Here is a 13,676-nt window from a genome sequence, read left to right as displayed (position 1 = left end):
ATACTCACCTCTACATGTAGTTTTGGAGATGAATATGTAATTACGATATTTAATCTATTTTTGTGTAACATTGTTAAGCCATTATTTGTTAATTATTTTTTTTAACTTCAACCATTATTTTATTTTTTCCCCTAGCATTTTAGAAAACACCCTAGAGATCGGAAAAACAAAAAGAGTATGTTATATTAATAGCTTCATGCCCGTGTAATGCATGTGCTAGCAGATAGGTGGCGCTAGCTCCATTTGGGTGGCATTTCTTAGCGACCGAACACTAGTTTTTGTTGTGTCATTAGAAGTACTGCAGTATACTCTTTTTTTAAGGACGACACGTGGTATTATTGGGGTAGCGGTGTGATGTTAATGACTTTTTTTTCTCATCCCAATTTACTTTTTTCTTCTCTTGAAAATCATGTTGTCCATGCGAAATTTCAAAGTTGTCCTCTAATTTATTGAGATGTCAAATTCATCATTTATTCTTGATATTTTATTTCTGTTCTTGGTCATTTTGTGAAATTTTGAGTTGTTTTTAATTTTATCCTTCAATCTCAATTTGTTATATATTATGTTTTTTCAATTTAGTCCTCATTTTTTTGATAGTTTTATTTTTTGAGTCCTTTTATTAAATTGAATTTTCTTTTCACTTTTACCCTTCAATCAAAAATAACATTTATTTTTAATTTTAATTTTGATTCTCATTTCTTCAATTATTATTATTTTTTATCTTTCTGTATAATTGATTTTTCTTTTTTTCATTTTTAAATTTTAACATTTTGATTAGTTGAGAATTATACTATTGTTTTATCCAATTTCTTTATTTTATATTTAATTTATTTTATATTTAATGGGTCGGGAATTGATTTACATCTTTTATCCTCTTTTGAAATAATATTTTTTTCAAGTTATCATGATCACTTTTTCTTAATTTGTTCTATATATTCTAGCTCATTGTTTATTTTTTTTATTATTTAATTAAAATAAAACAAATCTATTTATAGTCTAGTCTATAACTGGTCTATCATTCATTTTTTCTATGCTTTAGAACATTATGTTTTATATGAAAGAAAAGGAATCCAACCCCACATCATAGCTCAGGTCCACGACTGGTACATACTATATTTATCAAAAACGCACGCGATTAGTTGTTGTCAAACTATTTAGTGCTAAGAATTCGAAAGTCAAGTACCCTGCAACATGGAAGAACTCTGAAGAGACACACCAGTGACATGTATGTTCTGCTCTATATATAACCAAAGTCGTTACAAGAGAGAAGAGAAAGAGCTTAATATCTATTTGTTACAAGAGATACAAATTAGAAAAGAAGACAAAATACTGATTTTGCATTTGAAACTATCAATCTAAACGACAAAAAATATTGGATAAGAACAAAACAGACTTGGGATGTGATGATGACTATGAAAGATCTAGTGTGTTCTTGCCGCGTCATTGCCAGGATGAATGTAAATGCTAAACCCATGCAGAGAAGGGAGTAAAAATTACAAATTGTCGCTATCATCATACTTGTTTTTACATCACTGGCATGACCTAATGATATCTGACAAAGGACTATAGCGGCGATGAGGGAGAAATTCATAGCTAGCATGTCAAAATAAATATATAAACTCATCAGATATTTTGACCAAACACTGCTAGGATTAGAACCTGATCCAGGCACAGTGATAGCACCAGCGAAGGTTACTCCAGCTACCAGTACTGACACCACGAGAAGATTCCCTACCCCTCTGTTCAGTTGCTCCGTCGTTAACGTCGTTCTTGGTAAATCACACTCAGTCTTATCATCTGCCTCCACCAAAACTTTAAATACCTTACGCTGAACAACAAAGTGTTAATTAGAAAATATATGTTATACAAATTATATAAAGCATCATGACAATGTTAGCTTAATATCCCATAATAACGAAGAAGTAATTCATCGCTATTTAGTAGATCAGCGAGGCATTCCATATTCTTGAGCAAGTAAAGAACTTTATTTCCATTTTGGATTAATCAAATTTAAGGTAATTAAAAGAAATCTATCATTCCCTTTTCTATAAAGTTGCAACATGGACACAATGTGGATGTGAAAGTTTTTGCTATACTAGAATATATTTACTTCAATCACCTGATTAGCTTCTTACGTGGACCAAAGCAACTAGAATATAATTTGACTTGGATGCCACATAAAGTGAAATGTGAATGGTTCTTTAAATGGCTAACCAAAACCCTCTGGTATTGATGGATTTTTAAGAGATGATGAAGAAAGAAATTTTTAAAAATGAGTATTTATACCAAATCTATAATTTTTTAAGAGATCATGAAAGAATGTTTTCTTTTATTCTATAGGTTATGACAATTAAAAAATCTTTTTAAATGAGTATTGATTGTTCCTATATTTGCAATTACTAGAAGCTTGATTCTTCTTTATCTCTCTATACGACCCATGACCAATCGTTTTCTTTGGAAGTTAGATTTGTACTCTTGAGGATGGATGAAGGAATGGGTACACACAAGAGTTAAAAGGTTGACAACACAAGTAGTCAATATTAGAAAAAAAAATTGAGCGAAACCTCATTCTACAAGCCATGGGTGCAAACAATACTAGTTAAAAGGATAACTTTAGGTTTAATATTACTGGATAGAATAAAAGGTTTTGAAAGGTAACGAGGCATTGGTGATGGAAGGTAATCTAGGAAATAAAATTATGATTGTCATGGGAGGAACATGGCATAAGGAGGTAGATTTGGTATAAATAACTCTATTTGAGATTCTAGATCTAGAGTGGAATACATAAATAATGTATTGTAGATTTTGCATGCTACTTTCATATTTATTTATATAAATAATGTTTTGATACTTCCAAAGAATATGATGGAGATTCTATGGTGCTAGTAAATGAAAATAAAATCTAAGTTGCTAGAATTGATAATGTTAAAATTAAGATATATGATGGAGCAATGAAAACCCTTTGTGATGTTAGGCACATGCCAAGACTTAAAAGAAAGAAAGTTTGTGAAACCGAAAATCTTACCATTTTGCGAACTTCTGCTTCCTGCGATTTGTTCCATACACCTCTCGCAGCATCATCCTCATGCTTGGTATCGATTCGCTTGCTCTGAGCAAGGACAAGCAAAGACAGTATTAATTTGTAAGTATACATTCGAAACTGAATTTGAATGTATTTTCTTGCATTCAGTTTTTGTAATGTTAAAGGGTGTCCTTTTCATTTTCATTTTTTGCACGTATATATGATGATTGATTTGGAGTATGATCCCCCGTGATGTTCAAGAGCAATTGCAAGCCCATTAATTGGCACCATAAGGTCAGTTTTTTTTAAAAGGCTCAGCATATAAGCATACCATTCCATCTGACTTTGGAGCTTTAAAGCGTCCGCCTTGCAATAATTTCACAACAACACCAGATGGTTTCAACTTTTCATTATTAACAATCCTTTTATCCACCCGCATGTCACTCGCTAGTGCCTGCACTATCTCAGGACGGCCATACATTGCAGCCAAGTGCAAAGGTGTATTTCCATCGTAATCCTTCTCATTTATAAGTGCTTCCAGATCTCGATTTCCCAATATTTCTTCCACTGTTTTCCTCTGTCCACTCTCCGCTGCAACATGAAGAATATTCTGTCCTTTTTCGTTGAGAAAATCCATTGGATCGAACCAATAAGTAAGTAGTTCGCTTACTACTTCAAGATTGCCCTTCTGGCATGCAACATGGATGGGTAAGTTGCCTTCTTCGTTTCTTTGTGATGCGGCAACAGGACATCGTCTAACCAGGAGTCTTCCTCCAGAAAGGAAGCCCATGGATGCTGCAAGATGAAGGAGATTTCCCCCTTTTATGTCCTCGGGAAGCATTATATCCGGCTTGCCGACCGCTAGTTTTTCTAGTGCAGCATAATTTAAAAATTAGATAATCAATACAAAAAACACAAAATGCATGGAAATAACTTGAATTTTAGGCTTTACACAAAATGAAATTATGAAGAATCAGTTTTAATGAGACCAATAATTCTAAGTGTGACATGTTATTTTTCACGTCCAAATGATGAAAACATGTCATTACCTAAATTTCCTTCCGGCATTGCTTCTATAAAATAATCAATCATCTCCCCGTCGCAACTCTCTACTGCCAAGTACAAGGGAGACTTGTCTTCCTTGTTCTTGAGGTAGGAAACTTCTAGGTCTTCATTAACGAGGAAACGGGCCACCTCTCGGCAACCCTTGATGACTGCATCATGCGAAGGGGTGTTTCCTTTATTATTCTTCACCTCTCGGCAACCCTTGATGACTGCATCATGCAAAGGGGTGTTTCCTTTATTATTCTTCATCCTCAGCAAGCTAGCAAGTTCAAGTGTTTTATGAGGATCATTTTTCACATGGTTGACGAGATTTTTAATTGTGTCAGGCCGTCCAGCCCTGGCAGCCAGATGAAGCGCATTATCACCCAGGAAATTTTTCCTGGTGATTAGGAGGGGGAAGTGATGACACAGTAGCTGTATCACACCTTCGCTTCCATGGCTTGCTGCCACATGAAGCAGTGAATTTCCAGAGGCAGCAACATGTTTGAAAATGATATTGAGCACTTCCAGTTCATTGGACAAGAGATGAAACAAGGCATTGAAGTTGTCTTCCTTTGCATAGTTATAAAAGTCCCTCTGCAGTAATTTATTTGGCTCAGAAAAACCATACTCTGCATTCCGAACCGGGAATTTAGTTGCCTTCCATTGTTCAAGCTCCTCATGTACTATTTGTATAACGTCGGTTGAGTGCTCCATCTCTTCTTGAGTGACTTAACTTTACTGCGGTTGTACCAGTGGTAAAGTGGTAATTACATGTCTTGTTATTTGGCCAAGCAAACTAAAGAATTCATAGAAAACATGAATGCAAGAGATATGCTATTAGAAGTATTGGTGAGAGAAACGTACATTAGCTACATAATTTTTCTCAATACAATTATTTAGGAGCATATATATAAATGTTTAAATTCAAGTAAAAATCAAGTTGTTAAAGCTTTGTAAATTGGATGTGTTTAGAAGTATAATTATAGTTGTTTTTCAAAGTATTTTTTACTCAAAAATATATTAAAATAATTTTTTAAAAAATATATCAATTTTGATATCAACACATCAAAATGATATAAAAAAACTAAAAAATATATATTGATTTAAAGTAAATTTTTTTAAAATAATAAATTTTTTTCTAAAATATTTTTAAAATATAAAAATAATTAGTATTAAAATCAAATTAAGGCCATTCTTTTATATCCAGGTCCAAGAATAACTAAGCGTTTGTGTATTGTATTTATAAATAAAATAATGTTTTATGACTTTTGATATATTTTATACATAAATATATCAAATTAATATAAATTTTGTTAGCGCAAACAACTTATGCCAGTTTGTTAAGAATTTGAATAGAATCTTCAAAAATAATTCGTGCTGCAAGTAGCACTAAATTGTTACTTATAATTATTAACTTAGGTGTAAAGGATAACTTCATCTTTTCACATCATTGTTAAAGAAAGAGCAATATTTAAACCCGAAATCAATTATACTCAATGTGTGGTACATATATTAAACAAAATGATATATCGAACATCAAATTTATATTATACAATAAAAATCCATAAATCAAATATTCAGTGTTAAGTGGAATTGAAATTGTAAGAGTGGGGAAGGGAAGAGACTTACTGTCTACCTCTGCTTTCACCTCTGTTCTTGCTTTTCTCTGATCGGTTACTCCCCTGGTCGTCCTCCTCTTTGCCTAGGGATCAGTGTTATAAACAGTGAATGTTTTTGTCTGTAAGCACTGTAGTTAGGGAGACATGTTTTTCTCGTGTATTGTACTGTTTTGGGTTTGATAATTGATAGATGTACAGAATACAGCTGGCTGCAGATATCTACTGCTCGGCACCATCCAGATAAGAAACAGCTGGCGTTAGGGCCAGTCAGCAAGCTGATTAGTACCAGACTACAAACACTTGTCGTTGGGTTCATAACCTAAGCGCTAGATAAACTCGCACCCCTTGCTGAAGACATGACACGCGGGTCTGGAGACCAACATGCATACTGTAAATAGAAAATTAATTAATGTGATTTTTTTATATTATATAGAAGTTGAATGACAATGATTTTTATTTATTTTAGGTTGAAATTGAATTTCTTTAATAAATTCTATTTGATTTTACTTTTTAAAAATAATTTTAATTTTTTTTAAGTTTTTTATTGTTTTTTTTACTTCAAATTAATATTTTTATATTTTTTTAATTTTTTTTAAAATATATTAAAATTAGATCTAGCTGTACAGGATCAAAATAGCTTTGAGTCAACTGCGTAACAAGATTTAATAATTTTTTAAAATTAAAAAAATAAAAATTTTTACAAATAAATTAAATATTATTATTAATATTATAAATACTACTGTTGATTTAATATTTCTGTCAAATCCAATTATATTTAATTCAACGTTGAAAGTAAATTCAATGCTGTTGGATATTAGATTTTTATATAGTAAATCCATGATATAGCACATACTATCTATAGGGAGACATAGTGATAGGTGTACAGAATACAGCTGGCTGCAGATATCTACTGCTCGGCACCATCCAGATAAGAAACAGCTGGCGTTAGGGCCAGTCAGCAAGCTGATTAGTACCAGACTACAAACACTTGTCGTTGGGTTCATAACCTAAGCGCTAGATAAACCCGCACCCCTTGCTGAAGACATGACACGCGGGTCTGGAGACAAACATGCATACTGTAAATAGAAAATTAATTAATGTGATTTTTTTATATTATATAGAAGTTGAATGACAATGATTTTTATTTATTTTAGATTGAAATTGAATTTTTTTAATAAATCCTGTTTGTTTTTATTTTTTAAAAATAATTTCAAAATTTTTTTAAGTTTTATATTCTTTTTTTTTTACTTCAAATAAATATTTTTTATATTTTATTTTAAAATATATTAAAATCAAGTCTAACTGCGCAGGATTAAAATAGCTTTAAGTTCAATTGCACAACAAGATTTAATAATTTTTTTAAAAAATTAAAAAAATAAAAATTTTAACAAAAAAATTAAATATTATTAATAATATTATAAATATTATTGTTGAATTTGGTATTGCAACCAAACTTAACAATATTAATTTAACATTAAAATTAAATTTAATGCTTTTAAATATTAGATTTTTTATATAATAAATTTATGATATAGCACATACCACCTAACTAGTATATATATATTTAAAAGAAATCAAGATGTTTAAGTTGCTGGTGTCTAAACTCCTGCTCGAAATAGAAAAAAGTAACTTCTTTCATGTCCAAATTACACCACCGACTCACCAGATAGCTGGAAGCACATTAATTACTCTCATGACTTTATATTATAAATACTAATGAAATAGCTAGCAGGGGGGGTTTAACTAATTCAACTAATATATTAATATCAAGTAACGGGGGTTAGTCTACAGTCTACACATATATAAAATAATATTTCATTGTTATTTAACCGATTAGAATAAAATATAACCTCGAAGGCTACATTCATCCTGATGTAAGTATTGCATACTCCTTGAAGCCCAATAGTAGATTTATGTTGTTGGTGCCCAAAACAGTCCTTAGTTTCTAAATGTTTCAATTCAGTCCTTAATTAATTCTTCAACTTTTAATTCTTTCAAAATTACACATGGAAAGATCAATTAAACTCCCTACAGTAACCCCCGCCTTTTCAATTTGATCCTTAGTCTTTAATTCCTTGCAATTTTGACCCAAATCAGCCCCAAACTTTAGTATTTTTTAAATTAAGCACCTGATTTCATTAATTAAACTAATTTCAAGTTCAATTAAGTCCCAAAACTTATCAATTCTTCAATTAAGCTCTTGATTTAATTAATTAAACTGATTCAAAGTTTAATTAAGTTCTCAAACTTTCAATTTATGTTGTCTTAACCCAAATTTCAACTTATTCTTCATTCAATTTATTTCTTCATTTTTTTCATCATCATTTTTTTTCTCATTTTTTATTATTTTTATAATAAAATAAAATAAAATAAAATAACAATGGTAAAAAATTGGGTTATGAAAATAAATATAAAATCAATCACTATCACTATCACTATCATCATCATCATCATCACCATCACCATCACTCATTATTAGGGATTTCCTTTAATAGCTCAAATAGAAAAAGGCCTTAAACAATTATGATAGGCTTATAGACTCAATAGAACATATATAAAATATGTGTTCCATATGCAAGATTCTTTCGACCATGTTTTGAGGATAGACCTAGATGTGGTGCCATAATTTTGATTTCAAATCTATTATTGGCTTTTAGAATCTTTGTACAAAGCTCATAGCTTAGTTTAGAATAAACATCCAAGCTAGGAAAAGATCTATCTAGGTGTAAGGGTACTATATTACCTAATAGAAAGGGTATCACAACAAGAGAACAACCCAGAAGGATGAACCAGAATAGCAGGACTGTTATTCCCCTGTTTCTTCTGAAAGAAACAAAGGAACGCGTAAGAACCTAAGAAGACATGGGCGAAAGAGAAAGAACAAACACGAGGAAGAAGGACCAGGGAGCACATAACAGAGGAAACCAGAGGAGAAAGCAAATAACAAACAGAAAGGAATAGAAGAGAATCTTCCAAAGCCAGTGTTATTCCCAGTCTTTTGCCTCCAACAACGTCTGCAGATTAGGTAAGTTTTTCGTTCCCTCCTCTTTCATTTTTCATTACAAAGTCATTGTGCAGCTTGAATTTAATGACCCGGCTAGGCCTGCTGGGTCCAGCCCAGCCACATAGGCTGAGCTCGGCCCAACCCAAAAAAAATAAAAAATGTGTATGCATGAATAAAAATAATATAACTTTATTGGTTTATTCAGTGACGCCAGAGTCAGGAATAAAAATACTGGTTTAAATTTATATTATTTTTATTCATTGTATTTTATTTTATTTAGCTTGAAAAATAAAAAAAATATGTGCATGGGTAAATTTATTTTTATTTATTTATTATTGACATTAGAGTCAGAAATAAAAATATTGATCTAAATTTATTTTATAGTTACATAATATTTACCAACACCAGAGTTGGAAGTATCCGTAATTGAATATTCATTAGCGCCAGAGTTAGGAATATTATAAGCAAATTATCATGACATAAACCAATAAACATTTAACAATTAAGACAAAACCAGCAATGTAGTCTATCTCAGGCAGGACGTTTAAGGGATGATAATATATTTCCTTTTATGTAACCAATTTTGAACTATAGAATCTCTATTGACCAGTTAAAGTTCCTAGTGACCATAATATTAGATGACGACTCCTTAAACAAGATCTTTTTCCTAAAAAAACAAGATGCTACTAGATATCTGTTCTTTTTTTGTAATAAAAAAAAATTTTAAACCTGCTGCGATATCGGGTGCGACAACATAGCCTGTGATAAATTTTACTTGTGAACTATCTTTCTCTCACACCTTACATGCTCTTCTAAGAATAAAATTGTGTAAACTTAGTTCTCTTGAAAGGTAAGAAAATTAGTGTGTAAGCTCAAAAAGGATAAGGGACATTATGTTGATACATATATAACGCCAAATTATAATTCAACAAAGCTTTAAAGTTTCAATTGATTCAAAGAATGCCTAAATAATTTCTTAAGTAATAATTTATCGAAGAAACCATGAGCATCATCAAACAACTTTTAGAGTTTGTTAAGATCATATAAATTTACAATATTCACATAAAATTTCTCTAGGTATGCAGAATAATTATTGATCTTGATGACCATTCATTGAATATAGAAAATCTTAAATTAAGCAAAATCAAGTCAATAATTAACAAAATAGACTCATGCAATAAGATATTTTCCTGAAAACTATAATAAATTTCAACCATATTTCTCCATGCTTTAGAATACATTTTACAACACTTTGAACATTATTATTATTATTATTATTATTATTATATATATAAAGAATCCAACCCCACATCATAGCTCAGGTCGACTACTAGTACATACTATTTATCAAAAACACATGCGATTAGTTGTTGTCAAACTATTTAGTGCTAAGAATTCGAGAGTCAAGTACCCTGCAATATGAAAGAACTCTGTAAAGACACACCAGAGGCATGTACGTTCTGCTTTATATATAACCAGAGTCGTTACAAGAGAGAAGAGAAAGAGCTTAATATCTATTTGTTACAAATTACATGAGATAAAATGCCCTCCCGTTTGCAAGCTATTCTCTACCCTAAGAGAAGTCCGTACATCCATCCTTCTTTTCATTCGAGCCATGAATTTAAAGGGATTTGCACGCAGGAAAGACAATACTGAATTTTCAGTTGAAAGCATCAATCCATAGGAACAAACTAATTGGGTAAAAAAAAGATAGGCTTGTAATGTGATGATGGTCATGAAAAATACAGTACGTTCTTGCACCGTGATTGCCAGGATGAATGTAAATGCTAAACCCATGCAGAGAAGGGAGTAAAAATTATAATATGTCGCCATCTCCATGCTTGATGTTACATAACTGGTACTACCTAATGACATCTGACAAAGGATTATAGCGGCGATGAGGGAGAAATTCATAGCTAGCATGTCAAAAAAAATATAAGCTCTCATCAGGATTTTTGAACTACCACTGCTAAGATCAGAACCTGATCCAGGCACAGTGATAGCACCAGCGAAGGTTACTCCACCTACCAGTACTGCCACCACGAGAAGATTCCCTACCCCTCTGTTCCGTTCCTCCGTCGTTAACGTCGTTAAATCAAAGTTAAGATTGATGTCAAACTCAGTCTTATCACCTGCCTCCACCAAAACTTTTAATACCTCACGCTGAACAACAAAGTGTTAATTAGAAAATATATGGTAAACAAATTATATAAAGCATCATGACAATGTTAGCTTAATGTCCCATAATAACAAAGAAGGGATTCATCGCTATTTAGTAGATCAGTGAGATATTCCATATTTTTTAGCAAGTAAAGAACTTTATTTCCATTTTGGATTAATCAAATTTAAGGTAATTAAAAGAAATCTATCATTCCCTTTTCCGTAAAGTTGCAACTAGAATATATTTTGGATAAAATGTGGATGTAAAAGTTTTTGCTATACTAGAATATATTTGCTTCCATCACTTGATTAGCTTCTTATGTGGACCCAAACGGCTAGAATACTAAGTAATTTGACTTAAAGGAAATTTTTTGTGTCTTCTCTTGTTCTACAGGTATAAAAAAATCAAATGTGACTGAAGTTTTGACAATTAATAGAGCTTTTCAAGTAAGTATTGATTATTCATATAATGCCACTACATTGGTCAAAACTCACAATATTATAAGATCATGACGCTTACAACATGAATTCAATAACATTTTAAATTCTTGTAGTATCTTGTTTTGTGAACTTTACACATATTCTTAGTAATCATGTCACACAGATCATTTGGCAAAGCAAAGGCAAAGCAAGGAATGCATAGAGAAGCGAATTTAGTTACATTGTTTTTGTTTTTATTAATTTCAAAGTTTGGTTTATGTTATGGCTTTGTGGGTTTATAGGACATTGAAATCAAATTGTTTAATAGAAAAAAAAAAGAAAAAAAGATTTCGTTCTTTGATAGTGAAGAATGTTTTAGCAATTCAAGGACTTAATATTTATCTTAAGAAACTAAAGCTGCATAAATCCAGGACAATAATCGGAACTCAATTAAGAAGAAATCATCAAGTCAAATTCGATTGGCTTTGACTCTTTAGGTTAAGTACAATATCTGAGCCCTGAGGTGAGTTGACAGTACTTGAGGCATATGGGAAAAACTAGAGAGTATTTATGCTTCTAGACCCATGGCTAATCGTTTTCTTTTGAAGTTAGATTTGTACTCTTGAGGGATGGATGAAGGAATGGATATACACAACTATCTTTCAAGAGTTAACAGGTTGACAACACAAGTAGTCAATACTAGAAAAAAAAAATATTGAGGATAAAGAGCGAAACCTCATGTTTAAATGATGTAATCTTACTGGAGAATGAAAGGTTTTGAAAGTAGAAAACAATGTCAAAAGGTAACGAGGCATTGGTGATAGGAGCAAAGATGATGATGTTCTCATGGATCATAAATGTAATAAGGTTTTGAAAAATTCATGGATCATAGATTTTGCATGCTCCTTTCATATTTATTTAAAGAAAGAATGTTTTGATACTTACAAAGAATATGATGGAGATTCTATAGCGCTCATAAATGATAATAAAATCTAAGTTGCTAGAATTGATAATGTTAAAATTAAGATATATAATGGAGCAATGAAAACCCTTTGTGATGTTAGGCACGTTCTAATATTTGTGTGTTTGAAAGTGTAGTAATGATTATTTTTTATAATATTTTTCATTCCAAAACATATTAAAATAATATTATTTATTTTTAAAATTTTATTTTTTACATATGAGCTTTGAAAATATAAAAAAATATATTAATTTTAAACAAAAATTTAATTAACTATTTTTAAAAATACTTTCAAAACACAATTCCAAACATAAAGTTAGCTGTGCTGCGTTCTTAGTTGATATAAAGTGCAGTTTAAGTCGAAGCATAAGATAAAGTGCAGTTTTAGTGAAACCGAAAATCTTACCAATTTGCGAACTTCTACGTCCTGCGATTTGTTCCCTACGCCTCTCGCAGCATCATCCTCATGCTTGGTATCGATTAGCATGTTCTGAGCAAGTACAAGCAAAGACAGTATTAATTTGTAAGTACACATTCGAAACTGAATTTGAATGTATTTTCTTGCATTCAGTTAAGGCTGTCCTTTTCATTATCATTTTTTGCAAGTATATATGATGATTAATTTGGAGTATGATCCCCCGTGATGTTCAAGAGCAATTGCAAGTTAATTAGCACCATAAGGTCAGTTTTTCGAAAAGGCTCAGCATATAAGCATACCATTCCATCTGAATTTGGTGCTTCAAAGCGTCCGCCTTGCAATAATATCGCAACAACACCAGATGGTTTCAACTTTTCATTATTAACAATCGTTTTATCCACCCGCTTGTCACTCACTAGTGCCTGCACTATCTCAGGACGGCCATACATTGCAGCCAAGTGCAAAGGTGTATTTCCATCGTAATCTTTCTCATTTATAAGAGCTTCCAGATCTCGATTTTTCAATATTTCATCCACTATTTTCATCTGTCCACTCTCCGCTGCAACCTGAAGAATATTCTGTCCTTTTTCGTTGAGAAAATCCATTGGATCTAGCCAAAAAACAAGTAGTTCGCGTACTACTTCAAGATGGCCCTTCTGGCATGCAACATGGATGGGTAAGTTGCCTTCGTCGTTTCTTTGTGATGCGGCAACAGGACATCGACTAACCAGGAGTCTTGCTCCAGAAAGGAAGCCCATGGAAACAATTATCATCAAAACTTTCAACACCAGCATCACTCTAAAATTTCAATCTTTTCCTTTTTCATACTATATTTGTCTTGACTTTGGACATGTGAACACTGAACACTTTATCGAGGGATAAAAATATTTCTTTTGTATAAAAGGGATGTGCATTTTTTCCACATGCTTTTGCATAAAGGGATCTGCTTTTCTTTTATCTACTTGGTTTCATGTATTTTCCCGGCTATTTTGGCTTTTTTACGAGTTGGTGGAAATCTTGTTGGC

General features: G+C 31.7%; 1 protein-coding gene across 1 annotated transcript; it reads right to left on the bottom strand.

Annotated features, from left to right (window-relative positions):
* Positions 1-1,235: 1,235 nt before the first annotated feature.
* Positions 1,236-5,856, bottom strand: LOC140954146 (protein ACCELERATED CELL DEATH 6-like). Its single transcript, XM_035061080.2, has 5 exons — positions 5,699-5,856; positions 4,072-4,807; positions 3,354-3,892; positions 3,026-3,109; positions 1,236-1,828 (listed from the first exon to the last, which is right to left on the bottom strand). The coding sequence occupies exons 2-5, from the start codon at positions 4,781-4,783 to the stop codon at positions 1,310-1,312; spliced, it is 1,854 nt and encodes a 617-aa protein (XP_034916971.1). The 5' UTR covers positions 4,784-4,807; positions 5,699-5,856; the 3' UTR covers positions 1,236-1,309.
* Positions 5,857-13,676: the final 7,820 nt, after the last annotated feature.

The sequence above is a fragment of the Populus alba genome, chromosome 18, assembly GCF_005239225.2.
Source record: "Populus alba chromosome 18, ASM523922v2, whole genome shotgun sequence".
NCBI lineage: Eukaryota > Viridiplantae > Streptophyta > Magnoliopsida > Malpighiales > Salicaceae > Populus > Populus alba.
The sequence above is the reverse complement of the archived record's forward strand: the minus strand, read 5'-3'. Positions and strand labels throughout refer to the sequence as shown.